The sequence below is a fragment of the Ailuropoda melanoleuca genome, chromosome 17, assembly GCF_002007445.2.
Source record: "Ailuropoda melanoleuca isolate Jingjing chromosome 17, ASM200744v2, whole genome shotgun sequence".
Taxonomy (NCBI): domain Eukaryota; kingdom Metazoa; phylum Chordata; class Mammalia; order Carnivora; family Ursidae; genus Ailuropoda; species Ailuropoda melanoleuca.
This window is the reverse complement of record NC_048234.1, coordinates 29,208,782-29,223,916: the sequence shown is the minus strand read 5'-3', so window position 1 is coordinate 29,223,916 and position 15,135 is coordinate 29,208,782. Positions and strand designations below refer to the sequence as shown.

Below are 15,135 nucleotides of genomic sequence, written 5' to 3'. Positions count from 1 at the left end.
TATATGTGGCACTGATTGGCATTCGCCTACTCGTGGAACCAAGCTACCACTTGCTTTCCCTGTGCCGTGGAAAATCTGGAAAGCAGCTTGCTGTTGCTGTTGCTGTTGTTGTTGTGTTGTTTTCACTTTGCTGAGACTGCAAGTCTGTAGGCATGCTGGAGGATTATAGACGCAACAGATCCAAATGAAGCTTTCCGTGACCCCCTCCCCGCCCCCCGCACCGGGAGTGGTCAAACCCCTCATACAGACATGGTGGAGAGACTTTGATTCTTTTGTGTTAACCTTCACAGAGCTCACAGAGGGGAATTATTTAGCTTACGGCTTTTATCTGAGAAGCAGGGTTACATCTCTAAGTTGGGGGTTTTCCTGCTTTACGGGGAGGGAAGAAATGGCAGGTGGAACGCAGGAGTGAAGTATTCCAACGGGGTCACGCTAGAGAGAATATAAAAAGAATGCTTCCATTTGAATGACAGAAACAACACCTTCATTTTTCACTCTATTGGCATCCCAAGAGTTCTGGTACTAAATAGCAAGCGGTTCTTTTTTTTTTTTTTTTTTATTTCCCCACATTCGGTTTCATCTTATTGAAGTGGTTCCTTAGCAGACGCACTGAAAGAGAGGAGTAGTTAACAAGAGGCAGCTTCTGCAGCCGGGGAGAGCCCAGCAGAGCCGCACTTTGTAAGGGCGGTTGAGTGGCCAGGAAAGTTAATCCTGGGTGTCCGTTCGCGCTGGCTTCCCCAGAGACTTCCTCCACCTACTCGCCTCAGAGCAACGAGGCAACCCGAGAGCGGACTGACATCAGCCCCCACGCCGCGCTTGGCACGTCTTCAGAGCAGCAACTGTTGTTCTGCCAAAAGGAAGTGGAAATTGAGATAAATGTTTCAATACTCAGATGGAAAAAAGGTCCATTTTTACACCACGTCCCTTTTGAAAAACCACATTCCTTAGAAGCGAAGTTTATTGTTTCCTTTTGCGATAGTTTGCTTTTCTTTTCTCTTAAGACGTGGTATTTAAGAGTGGTAATTGAGTTCAGATTTTCGAATGTGCTGTTTCCACTCTGCATGTCATTAAAATAAAATATTAGCTTTCATAAAGTTTCCTTGGAAGTGTTTCTGGTGTGCTGTGTTCCGTGGCGTGTAGAGGGTCTGCCCGAGGAGGTGGTCGTGCGTGACCTAATCACAGATGAGCATGGGTCCTAGAGTCCGCTGGGGAATCTCTCATGTTATGGAGTGTTCACAATGTGCCCGAGATCTGCTGGTCCTGTTTATAATTTTGTCACTTACACTTAGCATATGTAGTTTACTTCCACCGAGTCACTGTCTCCTAGTGCTCTTGTCTTTCCACAAAGAAAGAGCCCAGCTAGAGCAGTTTGCAGGATAAAAACCAACTGTCGGAAGAGCTGTGAGTACCGGAAGTAGGGTTGTGTCGGGCGTTTATTTTTGAGGACATCAGTTATTCTCCGAAAAGCATTTGGGTTTGAAACAATGTATATGAGCCTTTTCAGAAGGTGTGTTCCGACAGCAAGTTTATTTTACGTCTTACCTCACCTTTTGGGGACGCGAGTAGGAAGAACATTTGGTGGTGAATGTCATTCTCTCACCCCATATGCATTGAAAAGGGTCTCACTGTATTTTGTTTTACTGTGGTACATAGAAAATTCACTCTTCTATCAGATTAGCGTTGAAATGAGTTTCACAGCAGGTCTTGGAGTTGGGTACAAAGATTGAAGTGCATTTGAATTTTAAATTTGCAAACCTAACATTGTTGCTTCCCCAAAGTGCTCTATTCTTTGTTGGCTCCTTCAAATTTACTGGGTTACTATGGGATACCGTTCGGTATCTCAGAGAATCCAGTCGAGCTCCTTTTTCTTCGCTGTGATCTCATTGATATTCTGATATTTCCTCTAGATCAAGAGGAATGGTGTTTGGACCAGCCAACTTAGGGGAAGATGCAATTAGAAACTTCATTGCAAAACATCGTTGCAACTCCTGCTGCCGGAAGCTCAAACTCCCGGGTATGCCCCCAAACGATTCTATTTCTAAGTAAATCTCTCCTAGAACAACATCCATTGGAACCTGGGATAGAGTCGAAAATCTCAATCACATTTTTATCTCATTCACAGTCGAGGCCTGACTTTCTGACTGCAAATTTTTCAAGTCTCTGAAGGGATTAAAAGGACAGGGATTTACTTCAGGTTCTGCCAAAATGTGATAAAACAACATTGGGCCCAGTACTTGTCACAGTCTCTCCAAGGGGAAAGGTTTACCGACTTAATTGGGGTAAAATTGAACTGAGGCCGGTGTCCCCCCACCCCTCCCACTCGGAGTCCTGTGTGGCGTCCACGGGATTTCAATTCTTATTTACTCATTGGACACTTGGGACCGTGGAGCATCTAGGGAGACAATAGCTGTCAATTAAAGTAGTGCTTTTCACTACAAAAGCCTGCCACGTTAAACATATATTGCAATATGTATTTTTAAAAAATCTGATTTGACAGTATGGCACACTTTCTCCCAAACTGATATAGTCACCACAGACAAACATTCTTAGCATAAAGGCAAGCAGCTGGAGGTCTGTGTCCCCCACGCTGGCAGTCCCAGCTCTTTCGAACGCTTTTCTTTTATTCCAGAAGGGACGCCTCATGTCTGTCCCTGCTCATTCACTATTTTTCTTAGGTCATACCAAACTTTCCTTAGACTGGAATCTCACATGTTTTAAGCTGAGTAGCCCTTCCTGCCTTAGAATAAATGACCATGCCCTGGATCAGAACTCGGCAAAAGATTATAGAGTAAGTGCACGTGTACCACAGACAAGGGCAATCACTAATCCCGTTGGAGATCGAGGTAGGAGGTTGAGAAGCTCTTCTGGGCATGGCATAGCCAAAGACAGGGATGGGGAGCAGGCTTCTGGTTCCAGTGGGAATTAGCCCATTAGCCAGGGGTGGCAGTGGGGGTGCGTGTGGGTGGGGGTGGAGAGGTCACACTGGAGCAGCAGGGGGGGTGTGTCACTCTCATCTTGTAGCGGCTCAGAACTCGGTCTCACAGATGCTTGGCAGCCGTGGGCAAAGAGATCAGTCCACAGCACCTTGGCCACGCTGCCCAATGGCGCCCTCTCTGGAAGACACAGGGACCGTATCTGATCAGCCAGGAGAACAGGAGACGGGAGGCATAACTCACTGCTTCCATCCTTGAGCCCAAGTTAGCTCTTCTCCATGATGAAGGTTGAGATCTTTTTTTTTTTTTTTTTACTTAACCGATGATGGTGGGTTTTGAGTAACTCAATAATTCCTCCACTTATAGCCTTAATTTTTGTTTTCTTTCAACACTTAAGTTAAAACATTTAAGTGAAAATAAGGAATATCCTCATTTATTCAGACATTTGGTGATATGAACAGAGCTTAGTTAGGAAAACAGAGCTGCAGGTGATTTTTCTTTGCTCTTGATTGTGTTTTATCTCTCTCTCTCCCTCTCTCTCTCTCTCTCTTTTTTTCTTAAAGGAAAGGTAGTTTAGAATAGTGTATGAGCATGGAATCCAGAGCCAGATAGGTCGAGTTCATATCCCAGTAATGCTTTTTACTAGCTATGTGACCTCAAGCCTCAGTTTGTCTCATCCATAAACTGAGTATAATAGCACCTAGCTCATAAAATTGATGCAAGCATTGAGGTAATGTATGGATATGTTCAGTAAGTGTTGGTTATCAGTAAACTATAATATGTATTAGTTTTATGTGCAGATAATCCCCGTTTAACATTAAAAAATAATATAAGGAATACATATTTAAGGTTAAACTTAACGCAGCACTAAATGCTACATAAACATAAAAAGCCCACCCTCCTCCATAAGCTTCTCCCCAAAGGTTATCCCCCTATCAGCGTTTTCTCTTGGTAATTTCCTTTTCAAAGGGAAGAAGGAGGCTTTAGGGAGCGTAGGATCCAGTAACTGGATGCAACCTCCCTCGGCGCTTCCCAACCTCAGGGACAGCTTTGTGGCCGAACACCGAACCCTGAAATCTCACCTCTCCCTTTTTGGCTGAACAACCTGGTCGTGTGCGCCATTCAGCAATCAAAACGGCCTCTTCCCGGGTTGCCATTCCCGGGTGCGCCATTCAGCAATCAAAACGGCCTCTTCCCGGGTTGCCTCGTCTAGCTCCAGCCAGCGTGTGCTTTATAGGGTACTGCATGTGGAATCCAGCAATCAGACCTCCCCCCGGCCCACCCCGACAACAGCACTGGGGAGTTAGAGTGACACGCGGACTCTGGGACCAGGGGTTCATTGGGACACGGTGGAGGGTTAGAGTTTCACGTGTCTGCAACCTGAGGAAGCAGGGTCCTTTCTGAGCACTCGGGCAGACCTAAAGTTCAATTTATCTGTGTGAACGCTACCTTCTCGAGGATCCCCTATAACTGTCTTCCTTGTTTTCCTTGCAGATTTAAAAAGAAATGACTATTCTCCCGGAAGGATAAATTCCACTTTTGGACTTGATGTCAAAATAAAACCAGCTGAGGGGCCTCTAGCAAGGGAAAGGGGTCGTAATTCTCCGGAAGACCTCACCCGACTGTAAAGAGGGATGGAGAAGCCAGAGGACAGCAGCCCTTGCCCTCCTTTCCGTGAACTCTGGTAACAGAGGTTGATCGGAATACCGTAGGTGACAGCAGAGCCTCTGTCAGGATGGCCTTACCCCGTGGCCCCCTTGAGACATGCCTCTGAGCCTCGCCGCTCCCCTGCCTCAAGACCTCATTGGTGTTTGACCATCGGGTTCTCCCAGATACTGACGTGTGTGCGGGTGCTTTGGGAGTGTTCGCCCTCCTGGAGTTGGGTAGGAAGACACTCAGACGAGCCAGCTGGGAACACTGCTCCCTCATACCTCACTGCTTGAGCTGGTTGCTTAGAACCCTTGGAGCAGGATGGGGGGCACTGAAGAACCAGGGAGATGAATTTAATTTATTTTCTCACTGTGCACTGACTTTAGCCCCCACTTCTGTTCGTTACCTCACCCACATACTGTGTTTATGTATGTACGTGTATAGAAAAAAGGCATTTGACTGCCTCCTTCCTCCTTTCCCGTGGCACAGGGCTTTGAATAGCAACAACAGGGAGAACAATGGAACCGGGGGACAGGTATTTGCACGGATTGGAGCACACTCCCACACCGTCTCACCAGTGACACAGTTAGTATCCTGGTGAAATCTAGATGGATTTGGGATTTCGCCAGCTAATCACATGATGCCTGGATGTTTCAGGTTTCTCGGAAAGAAAGGAAAAGGAAATCTAAAACAAATGCTCCTGCATCCTTTTTAAAACTTTTTCCTTAAAGGGAAACAAGGGATACGTGGAACTGGGAACTGCCACGAAATATTTTCCCTTTCCTGAAGCTCAGGGGTACTATCAGCCAGAGTTGACGAAGCCAACATCTAAAACAGGACTCCCTTTTCCGAAGCCGTGTATATAATATTACAGGCTAAGTTATCCTGTCAGGTCTTCTGGGGGAAAGATGGGGTTTCTGACTGAAAATGTGCTTCAGACGTGTTCGCTTTGTTCCAGCGCAGTGCCGGTGGCTTAAAAGAGTGCCCCAGAAAGCATTTTAAGTACGGCCTGAGAACATGTAATAGGTTTCCGAGGCCCAAAGGAAGGCTCCCAGGACGCCGCACAGCCCAGGACTTTTGGGGGATCAGCCATCTCTCTTTTGCACTGGTCAGAGTCCCCACCTCAGAATAAGTGTGAACTTTTCACACAAGGAGGGAATGGAGGGCTCGAAAAATGTCAACTCGCCTTCATTTTTAGCCCTTACATGAGCTCATTAGCTTTTTCACCGACGTGCCTGCATTTCTAGATTGTACTTTAGGGGCAATGTGGCCCAGGCATATAGGACTGGAGAGCCACCGATTTAATTTGCCAGGGTTGTGTCTCGTTCTTGTGTGAGTTGCAAAGGACCCATTTGTACCCCTTGTACTTTGGTCTTGGGGGGGGTGGTGGGCAGGAAATTTGGGTGATTTCTTGATTGGCAACGGGGATAAAATGTTAATGCTTTTTTTCAGGGCTTAACTGCTTTATCCTATTCTGCAAATCAGTAAGGGATCTATTGGTACTTCGGTGCTGTGCTGAACTGTGGAAAGAGGCAGTTTTATTGTCCAAGAGCCAAACTAAAGGCGTTAATGGATTGCTCAAATATTTGTTACTTGGCATGGAACTTGAAAACAAATAGGTTTTGATTTCAAATTTCTGTGTTGTGCTTCTTCCTTCCTTTCTTTCTCTTCTTTTCTTTTCCTTCTTTTCTTTCAGAAAAATCACCAGAATAATATATTAAAAAGATGAAGTGCTGGGCAAAGATCCCTGTGGGATTGCTTGTATGCAAATACCAATGTGACGGTCATGACTTTTGAGTGATTCATGACCACAGAAGGGTGGGTATTCATTCATTCATTCGGTCAGCTTTATTCCACAGTCATTTTACCAAAGTGCCTTCTCTGTACTGTGTGAGTGTTGAGGATGCAATGAACAATGCATTTCTTTGCCCTTAAAAAACTTTGATGTCTCGCGTTTCTGTTTTTTCCCTTTGGTACCAAGTTTGGATTTCTGATTAATACTAAAAAAACTGACTTCTGGGAGAACGTTGGATCCAGCGATGTGTCCCATGCTTCATCTGCCAGCGGCAGTAGGTTCTGACTGGGATAAGAGAATTAGGGCAAACAAGAAGACCTGGCTAGGGCTGGTTTTAGGAAACACAGAGGAAAAATGAACTATACACTCCTTGCATGACCACAAAGCCCATCTCACAGAGGGATCTGAATCAGGGGACCGGAGAAGCAGCCGGGTTCACAGGAGTCCTTCCTGAAGGTGTCTTGTGTACACGTATTCCTCTCAATGAGGCTGTATGTTCCTGGAGTAACTTCTGCCCCATGACATCTGAAAGCCTCTGACACCCCTAGGGAATGAGATCAGATAGAGTTTTGGGTGTTTCTCACCCTGTTATTATTTTCCGTGGCTTTGCAAAACAAGTTCTAGGTGATTAAGACTTCCCAAACAACTGTTTCCTGAATGTTTCAAAAACTATTTCATTTTCTTGGTGGTGGTTGTTTGTTAACTGTTTTAGATGAGATGGACCACTGAGTTTCTAGATGACTTCTGTCACTTATGCCCCTGTCATGATTTGTTGTCTTTCTCCATCAGTCACCAGCATCTGGCACAAAACGTGGCACATCATAAGCTCCCAACATTATTTGTTGAAAGAAATAATAAAACCTTCAAATGGTAATGGATTTCATTCACTAGGTAATAAATCAGATTTGCATTTTTAATCTAGAAGGGAATGATTACCAATTCCTTAAGACCCCACACAATTCTTTTGATCTCTCTCTGTTTTAATTTTCCAAGAAATAGCTTTTAACAATCTATACCTTGTCTATTGAATTCTCAACCAGTTCTTGCCCATATCATTGTTGTGATACCAAAGTACGGTCCTTCTTACTGGTGACTGTTGAAATGAGATGATAGCTTCCCAGAAACTGCCTAGAAATAATCATCACTTTATTACCCTTTGAAAAGAAGATTGATAGAAAAGTCATTTGAAAGATGGTTCATTACCATGCCCTAGTCTGATTTCTTTACTCACATCTCTCCAAAGCATGAGAAAGGGAGGATTATTCTCTGAGGTCGGAATTTGAAGGCTGTGTGTTTGCCTCTTTGAAGTCTTGGTATTTAATTTTCTGTAGTCATATCTTGGGCAATTTTCTAAGAAACTAGTTGAAGCTCATTTATCATAAGTTAAAGTCAAATGACAGAAAAGATTTTTTTCCCCTTAACAGTCTTTTATTCCACAGAGGTTAGCTTCTGAAGGAAAATGAGACTTAAAATAGCATTTCAAATCTCCAGCCACATGGGTGGGTCCATAGAATAGAAAGCGTTCTGGAAACCACACTGTTTTGTTTTGTTTTTTTATTTCACACAGTTATTATTTTGTGACTTTTCTTTCTAGGCTATGATGTACAGATAAAATATATTTTTGTGAAATGCCCTCCTAAAAATAATTAGTAAGTTGCTTAATGTTTCAAAGAGAGATTTTTAGTTCTCAAGGGGTAACGGACTTTGGTCTGTATCATTGGCAGATTTTGGTATAACTTTATATAATTTTTTAAACCTTTCTCTTAACCCCTAACTCTGAAATGGAGATGAGATGCTTACCTTTTCAAACAAAGGTGAACAGTAATGAGAGAGCATTTATAAAGCCCTTTGAGAATCTCATTTACCAGGCTTCTTGTGAACATGGGATCCAGTTCAATAAATAATAAGGGGTTTTCATTTTTGATATTATGTGATCATTATTTAATGTTTACAGAGGATGCTCAGTGGACCTGTTTCAGTGTAAACACAAAAGTGGGCTCTGCTATTTCTCCATTTCCGAGGGGAAAAAGCTCATCGCTCCCTTTTTGTTTTGAAGCCTAATTAAATAGCTCAAAATCAAGTTCACCATTTCACAGTGTCTCCTATTTATTTTGCTTTTCGATGTATTTTGGTTTATGCAGTGAATTTCTTTTGCCATCTTCTGCCCAAAGAAAGCCTTCCAGAAAAATGTAAAGCCCAAATCTGGCACCATGATTGGTGACGTTTTTGGGAATAAAAGGAGAGCAGGTTTAGAATCTTGATGTTTGTAAAGCTGAATGTTTTACACAAATTTTAATTAATGGTGACTTAAATTTTTATCAGTATGGGGCTGTTTAGTAATAAGAAAATTCTGGCCTCTAGCTTGCCAGCATCTTTTAGCAACTACAGTTGACCGTCGAGAAACGTGGTTAGAATTGCACAGGTCTACTTATAGGCAGATTGTTCATAGTATAGCACTATCAATGTGTTTTCCTTAGGAGTTTCATAATAACATATTCTTTTCTCTGGCTTACTTTACTGTGAAAATAGAGTTTATAATACATATAACAGTGAAAATAGGTGCTAATTGACTGTTTATGTTATTGATAAGGCTTCCAGTCAAGAGTAGGCTATTAGTAGTTAAGTTTTTGGGGAGTCAAAAGTGACGCATGGATTTCCAACTGCAAGGGGGGGTTGGTGCCCCTAATTCCTGCTTTGTTCAAGGGTCCGCTGTAACCTCCTTTTGAATTCTCACCTTTCCCAGTGATTTTTTTCATTGTGAACTTTTAGAAACCCCATTTACTACATTAGTATCACCAGGTCCTCACAAATATTATGGTAGAAACCCTTTGACTAATGACTGTCCAAATGCCTTTCCTTGGAGGCATTTGGGGGGATCATTATTGATATCATGTGGTTGCATTTTGGCTTCCAATGAATCTTTTTCTCTGTTTCCCTATGTGTCACCAACTAAGAGGTTACAGAGCCTCAGGATGCTTTGGTAACCAAAAGAAACTCTTGGTGTGTGTTAGAGGCGGAAATGTGCCTCCTCTTCCTTCACCCCCAAATTCATGTGTTGAAATTCCAACCCCCCAGTACCTCAGAATGTGACTGTATTTGGAGATAAGGTCTTTAAAGAGGTAATTAGGTTAAATGGGGTCATTAAGGTGGGCCCTGACCCAGTATTATTGATGTCCTTACAAGAAGAGAAGATGAGGACACAGACACACTCAGGAAAGATCATGTGAAGACACAGAGAGAAGGTGGCCACCTGCAAACCAAGGAGAGACACCGCAGAGGAAACTGGACATGCCGATACCTTCACCTTGGACTTCCAGCCTCCAAAACTGTGAGGGAATTAAGTCTTTTTGTTTCAGCCACCTAGTCTGTGCTGCTTCCTTACGGCAGCCCTAGAAAACTATTGTAGCTTGTTGTCATAGTTTGGAATTCCCTACTTATCTTTGAAATTTTGTGGATAGGGACTTGGGGAGCAGAGATGCTGGTAACAACAAAGAGGAGAGGGAGGAGAAATGATTGTTGGATGCATGCATTTGCTGGGGGTAAGGATAGAGAGTACCATGGGTGGTGGTAGGACTAGTGCATTGCTTTATTGCGAGAGTGGAGGGTGGTGTGTTCTGGAAGATCACATGAATATTGCAGATGAAAACAAACATGGGCTGCGTTTTGTGAGATTGGATATTTCCTTACTGTTAAAGGGCGTCTGGGGCTATCTTAGGGGATAGGATGTGAAGAGAAGTGCAGTCCTTAGTTTTGTACAACTGTTCAGTGTATATCCTACTCAGCAAATATTTATGGAGTCTTACCATGTCTTATGCCTGACACTAAGGTTAGACTCATTAGATAAGACCCATTTTTGTCTTCAAGGGTCTCCAGGACAAATAAGGAATTTACAGTATTCCTGACTGTAAATTTACAGTGCTGATCATCATTGCCCAGCAGTAGTAATAATTAGAATGATAACTTTTTAATGTCTTTATTATAGGCAACATGTGTTGAACACTCATTATGTTTTAGGCATTGTGCTAAATGTACACTACACGTAATTTCATTTATCTGAACAACAACCTGATGGTTATGCTCATTATAAAGATTTGAAAATGCTGGTTAAAAGTTAAGTAACTTGATTAAATCAGCTACCCAAGGGGGAGCTAGGAGTTAAAGCTGGATCAAATCAGTAACATAGAAGGCTAGGCAATACTAGCCAGCATACTTAGAATTACTATAGCATGAATTACTACAGTACTGAAAACCATAAAACACTTATGAAGGAAATTGAAATGACACAAAGACATGGAAAAACATTCCATGCTCATAGACTGGAAGAATAAATATTGTGAAAATGTCTATACTACCCAAGGCAATCTACACGTTGAATGCAATCCCTATCAAAATACCACCAGTATTTTTCACAGAGCTGCAACACATAATCCTAAAATTTGCATGGAACCACAAAAGATCATGAATAGCCAAAGCAATCTTGAAAAAGAAAAGCAGAGCTGGAAGCATCACAATTCCAGGCTTCAAGTTATATTACAAAGCTGTTGTGATGGAGACAGTATGGTACTGGCACAAAACCAGACACACAGATCAATGGAACAGAATAGAAAACCTAGAAATGGAGCCACAACTATAGGATCAACTAATCTTTGACAAAGCAGGGAGGACTAGCCGATGGAAAAAAGACAGTCTCTTCAACAAATGGTATAGGGAAAACTGGACAGCCACTTGCAGAAGAATGAAAATGGACCACCTTATCACACCATATACAAATATAAATTCAAAATGGATGACAGATGTAAATCTGAGACAGAAAACCATCAAAATCCTAGAGGAGAAAATAGGCAGCAACCCCTTTGACCTCAGCCATAGCTATTTCTTACTACATATGTTTCCTGGGGCAAGGGAAACAAAACCAAAAATGAAGTATTGGGACTTCCTCAAGATAAAAAGCTTCTAGCAAAGGAAACAATCAACAAAACTAAAAGGCAACCTTCAGAATGGGAGAAGATATTTGCAAATGACATACCTGATAAAGGCTTAGTATCCAAAATCCATACAGAACTTATAAAACTCAACAACCAAAAAACATTTTGCCCATTAAGAAATGGGCAAAAAACATTAATAGACATTTTCCTACAGAAGACATACAGGTAGCTAACTGACGCAAGAAAAGATGTTCAATATCACTCATCGTCAGGGAAATATAAATCAAAACTGCGATGAGATACCACCTCACACCTATTGGAAGGGCTAAAATAAACAACACAAGAAACAACAGATGCTGACAAGGATGGGGAACAAAGGGAACCCTCTTGCACTGTTGGTGGGAATGCAAACTGGTGCAGCTACTTTGGCGAACAGTATGGAGGTTCCTCAAAAAGTTAAAAATAGAACTACCCTATGATCCAGAAATTACACTACTAGGTATTTACCCAAATTATACAAAAATACTGATTTGAAGGGATACATGCACTCCGATTTTTATAGCAGCATTATCAGCAATAGCCGAATTATGGAAAGAGCCCAAATGTCCATTGACTGATGAATGGATAAAGAAGATGTGATATATATAACTATATATATGTATGTGTCTCTGTGTGTGTATATATATATGTATATGTATGTGTATATATATGAAACTATATATACAACTATATATAAAACTATATATGCAACTGTTTATGAAACTATATATACAACTACATATGTAACTATATATATATATATCACTATATATATATGATGGAATATTACTCAGCCATAAAAAGAACAAAATCTTGCCATTTGCAACAACATAGGTAGAGCTAGATAGTATTATGCTAAGTGAAATAAGTCAGAGAAAGACAAATACTATATAATTTCATTCATATGTGGAATTTAAGAAACAAAACAGATGAACATAGTGGGGGAAAAAGGAGAGGCAAACCATCAAGTAGAATCTTAACAATAGAGAACAAACTGAGGGTTACTGGAGGGGAGGTGGGTAAGAAGATGGGTGATGGGTATTAAGAAGGGCACTGTAGGGGCGCCTGGGTGGCATGGCGGTTAAGCGTCTGCCTTCAGCTCAGGGCGTGATCCCGGCGTTATGGGATCGAGCCCCACATCAGGCTCCTCCGATATGAGTCTGCTTCTTCCTCTCCCACTCCACCTGCTCTTTCGCTGTCTCTATCTCTGTCAAATAAATAAATAAATAAATAAATAAATAAATAAATCTTTTTTTAAAAAAAAAAAAAGAAGGGCACTGTAGTAATAAGCGCCGGGTGTTGTATGTAAGTGATGAATCATAAATTCTACACCTGAAACTTAAAAAAAAAAAATTATTAGAGCATACATTCCTGAACAGGTTGCAATGCAGATTTGAAAGTCAGGAACTCACTTAGGCTACCAGATGAGAAAGTCCAAACTGGAATTTGTGGAATGTTACCTTGTATCCTCTGCATCTGTCAGTATCAAGGGAATCTTTCCTGCACGGTTCACAGACAATGTGAGGCCACCGTAAAGCCACTCCCTTTTGACATCATCAAAGGTAAGAGCAAGATGATGAGTGGGTTCTCTTTTTTTTTTTTTTTTAAGATTTTATTTATTTGACAGAGAGAGAGAGAGACAGCCAGTGAGAGGGGGAACACAGGCAGGGGGAGTGGGAGAGGAAGAAGCAGGCTCATAGCGGAGGAGCCTGATGTGGGGCTCGATCCCAGGACTCTGGGATCTCGCCCTGAGCCAAAGGCAGATGCTTAATGACTGAGCCACCCAGGTGCCCCAATGAGTGGGTTCTCTTGAGCCCAGCATTGTGTCTGCCAGTGAAATTTTCTGCCTCTACTGTACTCTCTGTCTCTCTCTCTCTCTTTTTTTTTTTTTTTTTGCCTCCCTAGACAATTAGATCTTTTTGGTCAATGCAACAACTAACTATTGGATAGCATCTAGTCACATTCCAGTTTATCAAATTCTAGTGAAAAGTGAAATCTATGCAAACTAGAAAAGCTTAATCAGCCTGGCCATCACACTGTGTCCTTGGAGGCCTTGCAAGATGGATTATAATCAGTGGGTTGCTTGAAGTGCATGAGATCAGAACAAAGAGAGTTGGGTAAATCAAATATTTAATGATGTTGGGCTAAGACATCCTGTTTCATCCCATCTTCTCCAGAGGGATGGGCCTCCTAGGGGGAGTGGAATACCAAAGCCTACAAAACTCCAGACTGATTTCAAAGGATGCAACAGAATTTTGATTGATTATCGGCCTTAAGAAATATGGACCATAATGAGAAAATATTTCTTTTCTTCTCTTCCATTCTTTCTTTCTCCCCTCCCCTCCTTTCCCTTCCCCTCCCACATTTTCCTTTCTCTGGTTCTCTAGTTATGTTACATCTTTTTACACTACATTGACTGCAAATGTAGACCAAGAAACATCATTAATTTTACAAGTGAGGTACCAATTTTTCCAGAAATGTAGAATTAGAAAATGCGATAGCTACAAAGATAGATGAAAGTAATGCAATCCAAAGAGATTGCACTTCACCCAAAGTTAATGTAAATATTGTCAGAGGAAGGACTAGAACTCAGGCCTTCCAAGTCATCATAATTTATCTTAATAATGACTGAATTTGTGTTAAGGCAAATAGTGTTCTCTTGTTGTGTTAAAACCTTTCTCTGTTTTCCTGAAAAATATTCAGATGTTTCTGTGACTAAGTTTTGGACTTGGAAATCTTTATATGGCTGTCATTAAGATGAGTCAAATGAGATTTAACTGTCTATGCTTTTCAGTAAGGATAATACATTAGATATGTGATTTCAGAATTCTAGTTGCAAAGTGATATTGCACATTAATGATTTTAATAATTCTCTTTACTTATTTGTATGTGTGTATATATGTTTGTATAAGTGGAAAGTAGCTATTTGTATACCTGGCTTGGGTAACCTTTGAAGATATCAAGTGAAAAGATTGTCAGACTTGGATTTCAATGAGCGTGTAAAATATTCATTTATTGAGGATGATTTATGATTCTACCCTGTTACTATAAAAAGCCTCTTAGACCCGTGGCATGCCTTGAGTTTTCCCAGGATGGGTTACAGGGAATGATAGAAAATTCTCTAGACTTTGGAGCTGGTGGACTTGGGTTTGAACTGAAGCTTTACCACTGAATAGTTTGTGACCTTGGGCAACTTGTTGAACCTTTCTGAACCCAGTTTATCACCTGAATATGGCAGGATAATCTGGTAATATACCGACTTGTGTTTCTTGCTATTTTCTACCCCAAGAGGGTAGGTGGATGTACTTGCCTCAGGGCATTAAGAAGTTGCAAGTCCCCAATATGACAACCTCTCACTAAGATTTCTGAAAAATTGATGGGGACTGAAGCTTGGAGTTGATGAGGCAGAGGAAATCTACCCTGGGAAAAAGAAGGGGGATTCATTCCTGGAGATAGGGAAGATGGTGGTGTTTTCAGTGAGGAGTGTAGGACTTGTGAAAGGGCTAGTTCATGGATAGCAGGAGGACCGACTAAGAGCTATGGCCTGAGAAGTCACAGGGAGGAATACATGGCCATGCTAGTCATGGATCAAATGGAGCTTCCGACCGCTCAACGAATCACGTGGGCTGGGACCACGGGCCTGATGGCCTAAAGGTTAGAAGCCCTTCCCTGTTTGCCAAGTTCCCAGTAAACTACCTTTGTTATTACATATTTTATAATTGCAAAATATGACTGAGATTGACTCATCATTTTAGAGAACAGGGACTTCTTTCTAGGTTTAGAAAAATAAGGA

At 41.7% G+C, this 15,135-nt stretch overlaps 1 protein-coding gene across 3 annotated transcripts in view; it reads left to right on the top strand.

Annotated features, from left to right (window-relative positions):
• The window catches only part of TRPM6 (transient receptor potential cation channel subfamily M member 6), a 201,820-nt gene extending 192,285 nt beyond the window's left edge, over nt 1-9,535 (top strand). For all 3 annotated transcript variants that reach the window (XM_034646981.1, XM_034646980.1, XM_019805296.2), the window contains 2 exons: nt 1,908-2,014; nt 4,428-9,535. In XM_034646981.1, the coding sequence (XP_034502872.1) occupies nt 1,908-2,014; nt 4,428-4,561 (241 nt within the window). In that variant the 3' untranslated portion in view covers nt 4,562-9,535. The remainder of the gene's footprint in view (nt 1-1,907; nt 2,015-4,427) is intronic.
• Nucleotides 9,536-15,135: the final 5,600 nt, after the last annotated feature.